Source organism: Protopterus annectens, chromosome 9.part0 (assembly GCF_019279795.1).
Source record: "Protopterus annectens isolate FY-2018-M chromosome 9.part0, PAN1.0, whole genome shotgun sequence".
In the NCBI taxonomy this organism is placed as follows: domain Eukaryota; kingdom Metazoa; phylum Chordata; order Ceratodontiformes; family Protopteridae; genus Protopterus; species Protopterus annectens.
The window spans coordinates 954,767,223-954,779,722 of record NC_056743.1 but is presented as its reverse complement, the minus strand read 5'-3'; the positions used below and the strand labels follow the sequence as shown (position 1 = coordinate 954,779,722).

Genomic DNA, 12,500 nt, shown 5'->3' with positions numbered 1-12,500 from the left:
TACTTAGGGAAAAAAAACGGTAATTCCAGTGATTGTTGCAAACAAAAGTTAGAACAAACCTTTGGTATAAAGGATGGGTTTGGTCTAAGAGATACTCTAGCCTTGTGAAATACCAGGTATGGTGGTTTGACACATAAGGCTTAAAGTTCTGAAACTCGCCTGGCTGATGTAATAGCAACTAGAAGGGCAGTTTTCCACGAAAGAAATTTTAAGTCACAGTTTGCTGCCGGCTCAAAGGGAGGTGCGGTTAATGCACCTAACACTACGTTAAGGTCCCACGGTGGTGCGGGATGAGATACAGGGGGCCGTAGAAGCCAAGCTCCCTTAATAAAAGCTTTGCACAACTTGTTGCTCATTAAAGGTGGTTCTACGTTCTCGTGAAAATTGGAAATAGCTGCCAATTGAACTTTGATGGTAGACACCGAACAACCCTGGTTGAACAGGGAAATTAAAAACTTGAGAACCTCTGACACCGAGGCTGTCATAGGGTCTAATCCTTGGAGTTGGGCCCAAATAGCAAACCTCTTCCATTTACTGCTATACATCTTTTTAGTAGAAGTCTTGTGGGCCGAGGACAAAATATGCATGACTTCAGGGTCGAAAGAATGGCTCCTAACTATGGTCGGAAGAGGAGTAGCCAAGCTGTTAGCTTCAATGAATGGAGGGACTGATGGAGCTGTCCTGACTGTTGTGTCAAGAGGTCCGGAACTTGGTCCAGGAACCAGGGACCCTCCCATGCATACTTGTAAAGAAAGGGGAACCAGACTTGACGAGGCCAGTATGGGGCGATTAGAATCATTTTGCTTTCCAAGTGAATCGCCTTCTGAATCACCTTGGGGAGAAGGGGAATTGGTGGAAAGGCGTATAGCAGACCGGGGGGCCAAGCTTGGACCAGAGCATCCTTGGGGATCTCCCCCGGAACTGGAGTGAGAGAAAAGAACTGCTGGCATTTTGCATTGAGGGGAGTTGTGAAAAGATCGCAACATGGGGCTCCCCATCTCGTGAAAATCTGTGTTACCACTCTGTCGTTCAAGGACCATTCATGAGGGGAGAGAATAGTCCTGCTCAGTCTGTTGGCTACCACATTGGATGTCCCCGGAATGTGTGTTGCCACTAGAAAACGTTTGGTAGCAATCGCCAAATCCCATACCTTCATGGCCTCTCTGCAAAGGGGGTAAGACCTGGTCCCTCCTTGCTTGTTCAAGTACCAGACTACTGACATGTTGTCGGACTGAATGGCAATCGTCCCCTGGGGGAGGTGATCATGCAGTGCTTGCAACGTTAAACGCACCACCCTCATTTCCAGGATATTGATGTGGAGAAGATTCTTGTCGGAGTGCCACGTGCCTTGGACCGACCTGTCCAGATAACGTCCCCCCCACCCTGTCTGGGAGGCGTCCGTAGTCAACGTGGCTGAGGGGGATGAGGGAACGAAGGGTCGCCCCTGATCCAGGTTGGAGGAAAGAAGCCACCAACGAAGATCCTGTTTGCACGTCTCTGTGATCAATATGTGGTGACTGAGGGGGAGGTCTTGATAAGACCACTGGACTGAGAAGAGCCACTGGAGTATCCTCATATGCAACCTTGCCAAGGGGACGAGAAGAATGGTGGCTGACATGGAACCTAACAGCTGCATGACCATTCTTGCTGGAGCGCGACGTCTGAGGAGTAACGCCCGAACCTGAGACTGCAGTGTTGCTATCCTTTCCACAGGAAGATAGACTCGCATCTGCCTTGAGTCTATTTCTGCACCAATAAACAGAATACGCTGTGATGGCAGCAATACGGATTTTGTCCAATTGAAGGTGATTCCTAAGGAGTTGCCTAGGGAGATAGTGGCTGCTAGAGTTTTTAAGAGTAGATGCCTTGAGGTGGCAGTTAGGAGCCAGTCGTCTAAGTATGGAAACACCTGGAATCCTAGACTTCTCAGGTGAGTAGTCACCACTGCCAAACATTTGGTGAACACCCTGGGGGCTGTGGTGAGACCAAAGGGCAGTGCACGGAACTGGAAATGACTGTCTCCTAGGCTGAAGCGCAAGTGTCTCCTTGACGCCTGATCTATCAGAATGTGATAATAGGCGTCTTTGAGATCTATGGAGCACATCCAAACACCCTTCTCCAAAAGCGGGAGAATGGTTTGCAAGGTGACCATCCAGAATTTGGACTTTTTCACTGATCGGTTTAACCTGCTGAGATCCAAAATGGGCCTCAAGTCCCTGGTCTTTTTTGGTACCAAAAAGAATCTTGAGTAAGTCCCTGATCCGGCCTGATCTGCGGGGACAGGTTGGATGACTCCTTTTTGAAGCAGCTTTGAAATGTCAATGGCTGCCAGATCCCGTTGACTGGGTGGTGGGTCCGGGATTCTTTGGGATGGTGGGGGGGGTTGAGAGAAGGGAATGGTGTAACCTCCGGCGATGATTCGGAGCACCCATTGGTCCTGAGTGATACTTTCCCAGGCCTTTAGGTGCCTCGAAAAATGACCCCCGACTGGCTCCGGAGCTGCACAGTCGGGCACTCCTTCAGGGATGCTGGAAGGAGGAGGAGCCATGAAAGGACTCGCGGTCTCCAGTGTTGCGGGGGCCTCCGCCGCCTCTGGGACGGCGTCTCCCTGAAAAATTTCCCCTTCCTCTGCCTCTAGAAGGGGAATCACTCTGCTGCGATGAGTAAGGCTTTTGAGACTTACGGAACCACATTTTCCCTCCTCTTCGAGCCTTGGGATAAGGTCTGAAGGGAGTGGAAAACCGGGCCCCTACGGCAGTTAAAGTCTTACCCTCCTGTTCGCAGCAAGTCAAAGTGTCCTTTACCTTGGGTCCAAACAAGGAGGACCCATTGAAGGGGGCGTCGGCAAAGGAAGACTTAAAGGCCTCCGCAAAGTGACACAGGCGTAGCCAGGCTTGTCTCCGTTGAGCAACACCTGTGCCCGCCGCTCTGCTCGCTCCTTTGGCTGCATACGAAATGAGCCTCATGGACGAGTTGGATAGGGAGGACAGGGTAGCCAACTGGGAGTTAACCATCTGGGCTAACTGCTCAGGTAAGTTACTGGAGAGGGTATCCGAAAGCTCCTTGACCAGATCCCTCTGCAGTCTCGTAAAATGCGTCAAGTAGTTCAGAGACCTTAATGTAAAGGTTGCTGAAGCAAGGGTGCGCTTCCCGTACCGATCCATGCTCCTAGACTCCTTATTAGGAGGATGGACGAAGGTTGAAGCCTCTGCCACATCTTGTTGGGTGGCAGATGCCACCACCAAGGCATCTACAGCCACACCTTTGGAAAGAAAGTCCCTATCAGGGGGTGCCAAAAGGAATTTATTGGGGCGAGCTGGCACTGGTTCAACAGAGTCCGGGTGTTCCCACGCCCTTCGAGAGATCAAATCCAGGAGCTCATCGAAGGGCGGAGACAACCAGGAGTCGGAGGGCTGAGCCCCGAAGGCCTTGAAGAACACCGACTCCTTAGCAGAAGGGGGTTTGGACTGCCAGTCGCCTCTTTGCTTAAGGATTTCCAAGATGTCCGCAAAGGATACATCCTCCGAGGATGACTTGGGGGACCCTTCCGCATCATTGAGGTCGGTATCCGAGGTGAGAGACTCATCAGGGGAGTCGACGTGCTTCCTCTTGCACTGTCTCTTCCTCGGGGGTTCCTCCGAAGACGTTTCGGAGGGACCTCCAGGAAGAAGGGAACCCCCGATGGGGGTAACCTCAGGCCCAAGGGCTCCGCTGTCATGAGACAGGGGGATTGCAAAGGAACCAGTCTCCGTGCCAAGGGAAGGTGGTGGTGAGATGGTAGAAGTGGCCAGGGAGGACTTGGCCAAGGCACTCCTCATGGCCTTGAAGGCGGGACCCCCAGAGTCCTGGGAAGGTTCAACCCCCAAGGCCACAACAGCAGTCGGAACTCCCGCTGCCGACGCACCGAGAGGGAGGCTCAGAACTGAAAGGATCGGTCCCGAAGCGTCCCCCCCAGGGCCGACAGAGGAGGTCTGCGTACCGAACACCGACCCGAAGGGTGGGGTTGGAGTTAGGGTCAGAACCGACCCGACAACCTCCACCAGCTCCACCAACACCGACTCCAACGGCGCCGAAGCTGTTGGAGGAGGAATGGAGATGGCGGGGTGGGAAACCGGCTCCGGAGCCGACTGGGCTGGAGCTGAGATCAACTTTTGAAAGACCGGAGACTGAAAAAGCCTTTGAAGCACCCTGTCTACATCCGAATCAGACATCCTCGATGACCGAGAAGAGACCGACTGGGTCCGAGTCGACTTCTCCGCCGGCTCCGAAAGACTGGCGGACCGGCTCCGTATGGTTTCGAGAAGTATCGGCGCCGAGGGAGATTCCACTACCACTGCAATTTCCCTCGGAGCCGATGTGGACTTCGGCACCGAAGGGGAAGAGTCTGAGCGGGCAACCTTCATCGGCTCCGAAGGCAGTGGAGCCGATGGAGATGACTCGCCTCTCGATGCCTGAGCTCTCGGCTCCGAAGCCAGAGGAGTCGAGGCTGGAGACATCGAGGCAGACCGTTCCGCCCTCGGCTCCGAAGTCCGTGGAGCCGACGGAGAAGCCTGCCTTGACTTTTTTGTTGCCGGATTAGACGGGCTGGTCGGAGCCGAAGATTTTTTCTTCCTCGACGGGGAAGAAGAAGAAGATAGGGCTTCCTCAAAGGAAGGGGTAATAAGCCCTTTCAAAATCAACTTATTTTTCCTCTCTTGGAGCATGCGAGAGGAAAAGGCGTGGCAAACACTACAGGATTCCTGGAGGTGCTTCGGCCCCAAACAGTATACACATAAAGAATGGTCGTCCGTAATGGACATTTTATAATTGCATTTAGAACATTTTTTAAATCCTGATGGCCTATGTTCCTTCGACATGGCTATCTACTTCAATACTAAACTTCAAAGAGAAAACTAAACACGTAGGCTAGGGCAAGGTCCCTCTAACTTAAACGGGATCACTTACCACCAACAAAAATAATACAATTTTACCACAATTTTCAACTACACAGTCACAGAATAAGTAGCTGTTAAACAGTTCTAACTAAGGCGCGTGGGCAAGGGCAAGGCCCCTCTAACTTAAACGGGATCCTTTGCCGTCAAAAAAAATACAATTTTTCCACAAAATTTTTAAAGTACACAAGTCACACAACAATAAGTAGCTGTTAAAACAGCTTTTGGGTAAGTTTTAGCAAAATTTCTGACAGAAAAATAATCACTAAGAGGCACTTAGCTCAGCCAAGTCCGAGACCACGTCTATGCTGTAGAAGTGGCAAACGAGATCTGGGGAAGCAGTAGTGGTGCATCCTGGGATATGAGGTAACTCAGCCAATAAGAGACTTTGTTCTATTGTATAGCATGCCGAGTCGGAGCCGAGGATCGGCTCCGAACCCATCTGTAGAGAATGTAGGCGAGATAGGATCACATTACATGTTTGGTTTGCTAAGCAGCCTGGGAAAGTTTGGTTTGCTAAGTGGTATTAATGCCTACAGCCTTAGTCATATGAGTTACTGAAGAAAAAAATATTCTTATGAGATCACCCTACTCAGACATTATTCACCCTTTATTGATTTCCATTTATTAAATGTGAAAATTCTGACAGGGTGGAGCTCATTTAATTACATAATTAAAATACATGAAGAACATAATCTATGACAGACTTTATACACGTAAGATGAGTGTTATGCTGGCTTCAAGCTAGTAAACATACACAGAAATTCTATATCAGAAATATGTACAAAAATACGGATTTCTGCAATATGGCATTACAGGAAGATGTGCTGATCAGTTTTAATTACATGACTTCTAACCTATATCAGTATCACACAGAAAACAACCTACAACTATTTAATGCAGCGCAACATCATCACATTAGTAACATATCTTGTGGATTATAAGACACAGTATTCAAAGCTAAGTTTAGTCAAAATAAGACCATGAGAGATGTTTAATATGCATGACGATTAATGCAGTGATGGGGGGCAGTATACAGTGCAATGACAGACAATAACAACTTCAGCTACGGGTAGGAAAAAATATTACAGGAAATAGCAGGAACAAATGAGAGAAATTAGGAGAATGGGGTACAGGGTGTGGAGTACGTAGTGTAAGATCAAATGGGTGGATTCATGATGAGAGTTAAAACAGAATTAGGTTTAAGAAGGGAAATAGAAAGAAGGGCTAAAAAGAAACATAGAAATGGATAAGAATAAGTTGTGGATTTAGGGTACAGTGTACTAAGTAAGATACCAGTAGAAATGCGGAATAAATTCAATGAATTTGAACTTATAGCTTTCAACCATTAAAATTGTGTTTGGACACATCATTGAGGTAGCAGCTCATGGTTTAATTTCTTTGCTGCTACTAGAGACTATGGACATGAATGGGTACTGGAGTGATTGGTGAGGAAAATGAAAAGGTCTGAAGTCAGAGAACCATGCAGAGTTCAGTGTTAAAGTCATAATCTTTGAGACTAATATTAGAAAGTTATATGAATGATTCCATACCTTGCTGAAGTATCTGAAGAGGAGAGATCTGATTTCGGAAGGTGAAAGTGAACCAATTTTTTCCATAAAACTTGCCTCATTCTGTTTTAGGGTCTGTGTGGACATCCTCACTGACTGCTGGAGATGTTGAATGGCTTCATTTTTATATTCAATAGCAATGTCCAGAGCCTCAATACCTTCCTCCAGCTGGAACAGAATTCTTTCTTCCTGAATATAAAAAAAGGAAGATAGAATATTATTTCCTGATTTAAACAAAAAAAAAAATACAACTTACATATAAAAGCATATATATACTTGTAGTCATTATTTTGAACACTAACAGTTTTGGGAAATGCACGTGTAAATTGGCTAGTAAAAGAACATTGGATCAGTGCATGGTAGATGTACATGTATAGTTTCAACAGACTATGCAGGCAACAGATGGTGAGAAATGCTTACACATGTACCTTGTCAGCTACTGACTGGAAGGAAAGCTTGCACTTAATGACTGACAGTCTAAGATCTCAATATTAATTCTGCAATAAGTTACGATCTTGAAACTTTCATATTAGTTGCAGAAAATGTTACAGTAAAAAGGAAAAGGTACTGATTTTACATTAGCCCAAATTTATACTGAAGTATTTTTTATTATAGCAGGATGTTACTACCACTAAAGTCTGACATACACAGCAACTTTACTTTTAAGACGTCATGTTCCATGGGGGAGAACCAAAGCTGGACAGGTTTCTAACATCTCACAATCACAGAGTGCAAATGAAAATATGTAGTAATGTTATTAAACAGCCTACTCACAATGTTTACCTCCACACATTCACCTTACAGTCCTATAACTTTAATATTGCTTCATTTGTTGTAGGAAAGGTTACAGTAAAAGGGAGTATGTAATAATTTTACATTACATTTTCACTGAAACCATGGAATCATGAATGGAGAGATGAAAAGTCAGCAAGCAAGGGAGAGTAGTACTGCTGAAATTGAATTCATCCTCAAGTCTTGGTGAGTATCTTCACAAGGTGGACCCTGTTTTTCACAAAATCTCACCAAGGCGACACTGATAATATAGGCTGTATTTATATAGCATATATCATGGACAGAAGTAGGTTAAAATTAAAAAAAGATAGCTGGGCACACTAGATTCAGGATAAAAAAGTGCCCAGTCCTGCTAGGCACACTGGTGCCAGGACTGGAAAAGATGACATTGTAGAATCCTGAAAATACGGAAACATTCTAACAATGGGTCTAGGCCAGGTCCAGGGGGAGGAAGGCCCCCTGTTGCAGAAGGAAGTAGTAGTCCACAAAAAACACAAAACTTATAGGCCAAAGAAGAGCCAAAAAGACGATAAAGTGGACTATTGAGGTTAAGAAAGAAATTATGTATTGTTACTATTAAGCAAAAAGCCCAGAATTTCCAGACACAAGATATACAAAATGATTAAGAGAGAAAATAGAGGAAAGAAAAATACTTCCACAAGAAAAACTGTCAGAAGCTTCAAATAAAAATTTGTATTCTTTAATACAATAGTTTTGTGAAAAACAGTATACAGATCAAGAAACACTGATCTGTTTGGAAAAAGAAGCATCTGAGGAAGTGCAAAAATATAAACAACAAAACTTAGAGATTTTTGAAAAGTATAAAAAAGAAATATGGACATGGGAAAGAAAGAGAGATTTGATATGGTGCAATATCTATACAAAGGAGAAAGCCAAATTAACCAATATAAAGAAAGCACTCCCAAAGATATTTGAAGAGAAATACAAGCAAAGGCATCCAGATATGGAAAATTTCACAATAAAGAAAATAATATCACAAAAAAGGAATGTAGAAAAGAAGATTAGTAAAAATAGAAGTTAAAAAAAAGAAGGTGAAGTTATGGAGTGCTTGCAAAGTGAAGGATTTGGTGTAGAAGGTCTAACACAAGTTATGTCACAGAAAGATAGAGCGAGTCCATAAAGTAAGGAGAAGCAGGAAAATCATGAAACATCTGAAGAAGAAATATGGACATGGGAAAGAAAATGAGATTTAATATGGTGTAATATTTAAGCAAAGGAAAAGCAATATTAGCCGATTCAAAAAGAGCAGCACCAAAAATATTCAAAGAGAAATACAGGCAAAGGAATCTGGATATGGAAAACTTTACAATACAAAATATAAGAAGATAAAGAGAAAAAGTAGAACAGGATACTAGTAATGGAAAAGTTAAAGAAATAGAAACTGAGGTTATGGAGTACCTGCAAAGTGAAGGATTCAGTGTAGAAAATCTAATTCAGAAAGCACCACAACAAGATAGAGCAATGGATATCCAAATTAAGGAGAAAACTGTGGAAATGGTAAGCAATTGGTCAGGTGCCATTTAAAGATATTTTGGAGCCTTCCACAGAAACCAATATAAATGTTCACTTGAAGCTGGAGAGCAAGGGAAGGAACAGGAAACTATGATGCAGTCAGTGTTGAGGAGTGACAGGCCAGTATGTCCCCACATGACAGAGCAATACATTATACCGCTATGCATTTAAGACTCAAGTGATTGGGTTGGGCTATAAAAGAGTTTGTCACATGATTTTTGAATGTCTGAAGAAGGCTGGTATTTTCTAGCCGAAAGCGATGGATGGAATAAAGTTTTAAAAGGTGTGTTTTAAAATAGTGTGTTTCTTGTGAATTCTGCCTCCTGGATTATTACTATTTTCATTGTTTATTATACAATAGTTCATTGTAACCTCTTTTCCATGTAAATCGTGCTCCTACCATAACACTTAAATCTATTTGTCAGCCTTGTTATCCCATCTTCTCTTACAATCTATGTACAATATCAAATACTACATTTCTTAATTATTCAAATTTATACACACTATATGCAGTATACTTCCTTTCTTCAGATCCTTTATTCTTCATATCTCCCTTCACAGGTAACTTTTTTTTTATAGATTTGTAGGTTAGTACTAGGTTAGCTGCCATCATGGGCCATTTCAAGCCTAACCAATTTCCCTTTTTGTGCTTGAATTAACCCATCCCATTTGGTTAAAGACTGCCCTTACCTACCTTGTGATCAATAATTATATATTACCCCAATGAGGATAACTGGGATTATACCATAGATAATTTGAAGGGACTCATGCATGAGATAAAGCATTTAGGAACTGCCTCTGCCCATTAGTAGTACAGGCAACATTTCTGTCTCTTTCCCATCTATAGATCCAATTTGAGCCTGAATATGGACATGGATGAACTTTGTTTTATGTTGATGGGGAGGCTGTTCCTGAGCCCCTAAGTATCTTCTGAAAGAAATACCTGTCCCTCCAAACCATTCTGTTTATGTTGCAGAAGAGGTTTAGCCAGAGTACATCTGATGCCATTTGTCTTGCTGACATATAGTAAATCCATCAGTACTGGGTTGGAGGATGCCTTGCGTGATGATGTGAGATATTGCTAACTATGGCAAGAGAACAGGGCAGTGGATGTGTAACATATGCCAGGACAGCTAGTTGGAGTTTTGTAAAGAAGTATATGTCATTTGTATATCAAACTGATTTGTACAGATGTTTGTGTTGAAAATGTATTTGTAAAGCTGCTTGTGTTAAAAAAATGACCAACAGTGGGTCCTGCAGAAAAGAAATACACTTGTATGTCAGACTGGATTGTAACCATTGATATGAATATATTGCAACAGAGGATACTGGAAGAGAAGAGGTTAATCTCAGTCCAGCTAACTTTGAAAAATAGTCTGCAATTAAATTACCTGGTTTAGGCCATAAAGATTGTATCTTACAGTTCTGACTGCAGCCAGAGATGAAACATCTCTGAAAACCAGGACTAGGAATTCTACTGTTTTGTCCTTAGGGGTGAACTAATTGCTACCCTGGAAGGGTGGAAGTTTTCAAAGGTTGTTATAGTTTCCAGATTGTATAACACATCTCAGCAAAGTTCTATTTGTGCGTATAGTAACACATATGTGCTAAATTATGATTCAATTTCTAGCAAAGGGGGTAGTGTGGGAACCAGAGTCAGATGACCAGATGTATGTGACGTCATTCTGTAATCCAGCAGTGAAATGATGTTTTAATACTAGATGAGACAGAAGTCTCAGAGTAGTCTGCTTTTAAAACCTGACCAAGAAGGAAAACCTCTTACCCACTTCATCTTGCCTTGCTTTATTAAGCAACTACAGAATAGTAATTCTTTAGATCAGTCAGGAAATTTTCTGCATCTGTGTGAATCTTTCCACCTGTGTTATTTTTAATACTTCCTGTGAAACTCTGGTGTTTACTGTAAAAATGATATTTAGTATTTTCATGCTATTTTATTATTTATTACATATATTTAAACTTTTCATTGTGACTGGTCTTTTAGAAAATATTTTAACCTTTGAGAATATTTATATACATTTGGTGACACCGTGGCCTCTCCTAAAAGCCATGCTGCATTGGTCAAATACTACCATTTGTATTACTATTAATTTACTCAGCATAATTGGGTACCCTTGTAACAGCCTTAGAGTAGCTGGCTTTAGAGTGTTCTGGTGGCAGTGGAACTACCTTATAGCCTGGGCACAGCTAGTAAATCTGTGCCAGCCTTTCCCAGGTAGGTGTGTGTGTGTGTGTGTGTGTGTGTGTGTGTGTGTGTGTGTGTGTGTGTGTGTGTGTGTGTGTGTGTGTGTGTGTGATAATCAAATCTCAGTGTGTGCATGTGTCAGCTACTTGGAGCAGGGACACAGAGCACTTGTTTCAGAGAGACGGTGGTAGAGGACTTGGCTTGGAACACTTGGCTGAGGACTCAACTCTACAGTTGTGTCAGTGGGGAGTCTTATTGGGGGCCTGGAGAAAGAGAGGGAAACCCACCCCCCTGGACTGAGTGTGTTCCCTGTGTATTCTTAAGGGAAATTGCGCTTGGTGCAGAGAGCTGCATCTGAAAATACTGTATTTATTTCTGTTCCAAGTGACTACCCCTCACCAATGTCCATGTTAAGGATTGAAACTCAATGATCACTGGCCCAGAGCAGGTACATCACACCTTGTATGCAAGACAAAGGTCACCTCTTAGCAGTCTGTAGGATACAGTATAGTGGTTCACATATACTTTTAGTACAGCAACTCTGTGGGCATTCCAGTTCTTGCATGTGTCTGGACAGATACATGCCGAAGGGGGAAATTATACTCAATTATTGGCCTAATGAGGGTTGTGTAAAGGGGTACAATGACATCCCTAGATCTAGACACAATGCCTTGTTTATAAGCTGTGCCATAGTGAAGGACTTTCTTACAACAATGGACACATGTTGGTCAAAATTTAGGTCACTGTCAACATACATTCTCAAATCTCAAACAACTGGATCAACTCTTAGGAGCATATTGTCAATGTGGTAGTTCCCTGAAATAGAGGACTTCTTAAGGGATACAATATTGCATTTATGGCATTTACTTTCAGTCCATGATTTTGGCACCAGTTACTTATTTGGGACAAACACTCTTGTATGATGGCTAAGTCATTTGGGGATTCAATGATTGCTTTTAGTATGAAGTCATCTGCAAACTTAATCAGCCAGAGCTCTTTGATATTGGTTTTTACTTCAGAAAAGCAGATGCCAAACAGGAGAGGTCACAGCAAAGAACACTGGGGGACTTGATTGGTAACTGTTCTATTTGTAGAGATAACTTCCCTATTTTGATTTATTGGGTCTTATCTGTGAGCCAGTTGGCAAATCCACTGGATAACAGTTTTTTTATGTAGCTTTTCTACTATGCCTAGTGGAGAATTTTTGTCAAAAGCTTTAGCCAGGTTGAGTTATGCAGTGTGTATCATTTTTGCCTTCATCCACTGCTTTAGAGACCTTTTCAAAAAAGTCCACCACGTTGAGGAAACATGACCCGTTCTTAACAAATTCAAATTGAGATGGATCCAGTGTTTGAAGGTTCTCTATGTCCTGACTGATTACTTCCATGATAAGTCTTTCTATGACTTTGCATATTAGGATGGTTAGACCTCTGGGTCTGTAAATGCCTGGGTCTTTAGAAGGTCTATCTT

The 12,500-nt window shown here is 43.2% G+C and overlaps 1 protein-coding gene across 1 annotated transcript in view; it reads right to left on the bottom strand.

Annotated features, from left to right (window-relative positions):
• KIF27 (kinesin family member 27) overlaps window positions 1–12,500 on the bottom strand; it is a 1,524,306-nt gene that overhangs the window by 367,964 nt on the left and 1,143,842 nt on the right. The window contains exon 15 of the mRNA XM_044083686.1: window positions 6,485–6,691. Coding sequence (XP_043939621.1) covers window positions 6,485–6,691 — 207 coding nt within the window. The remainder of the gene's footprint in view (window positions 1–6,484; window positions 6,692–12,500) is intronic.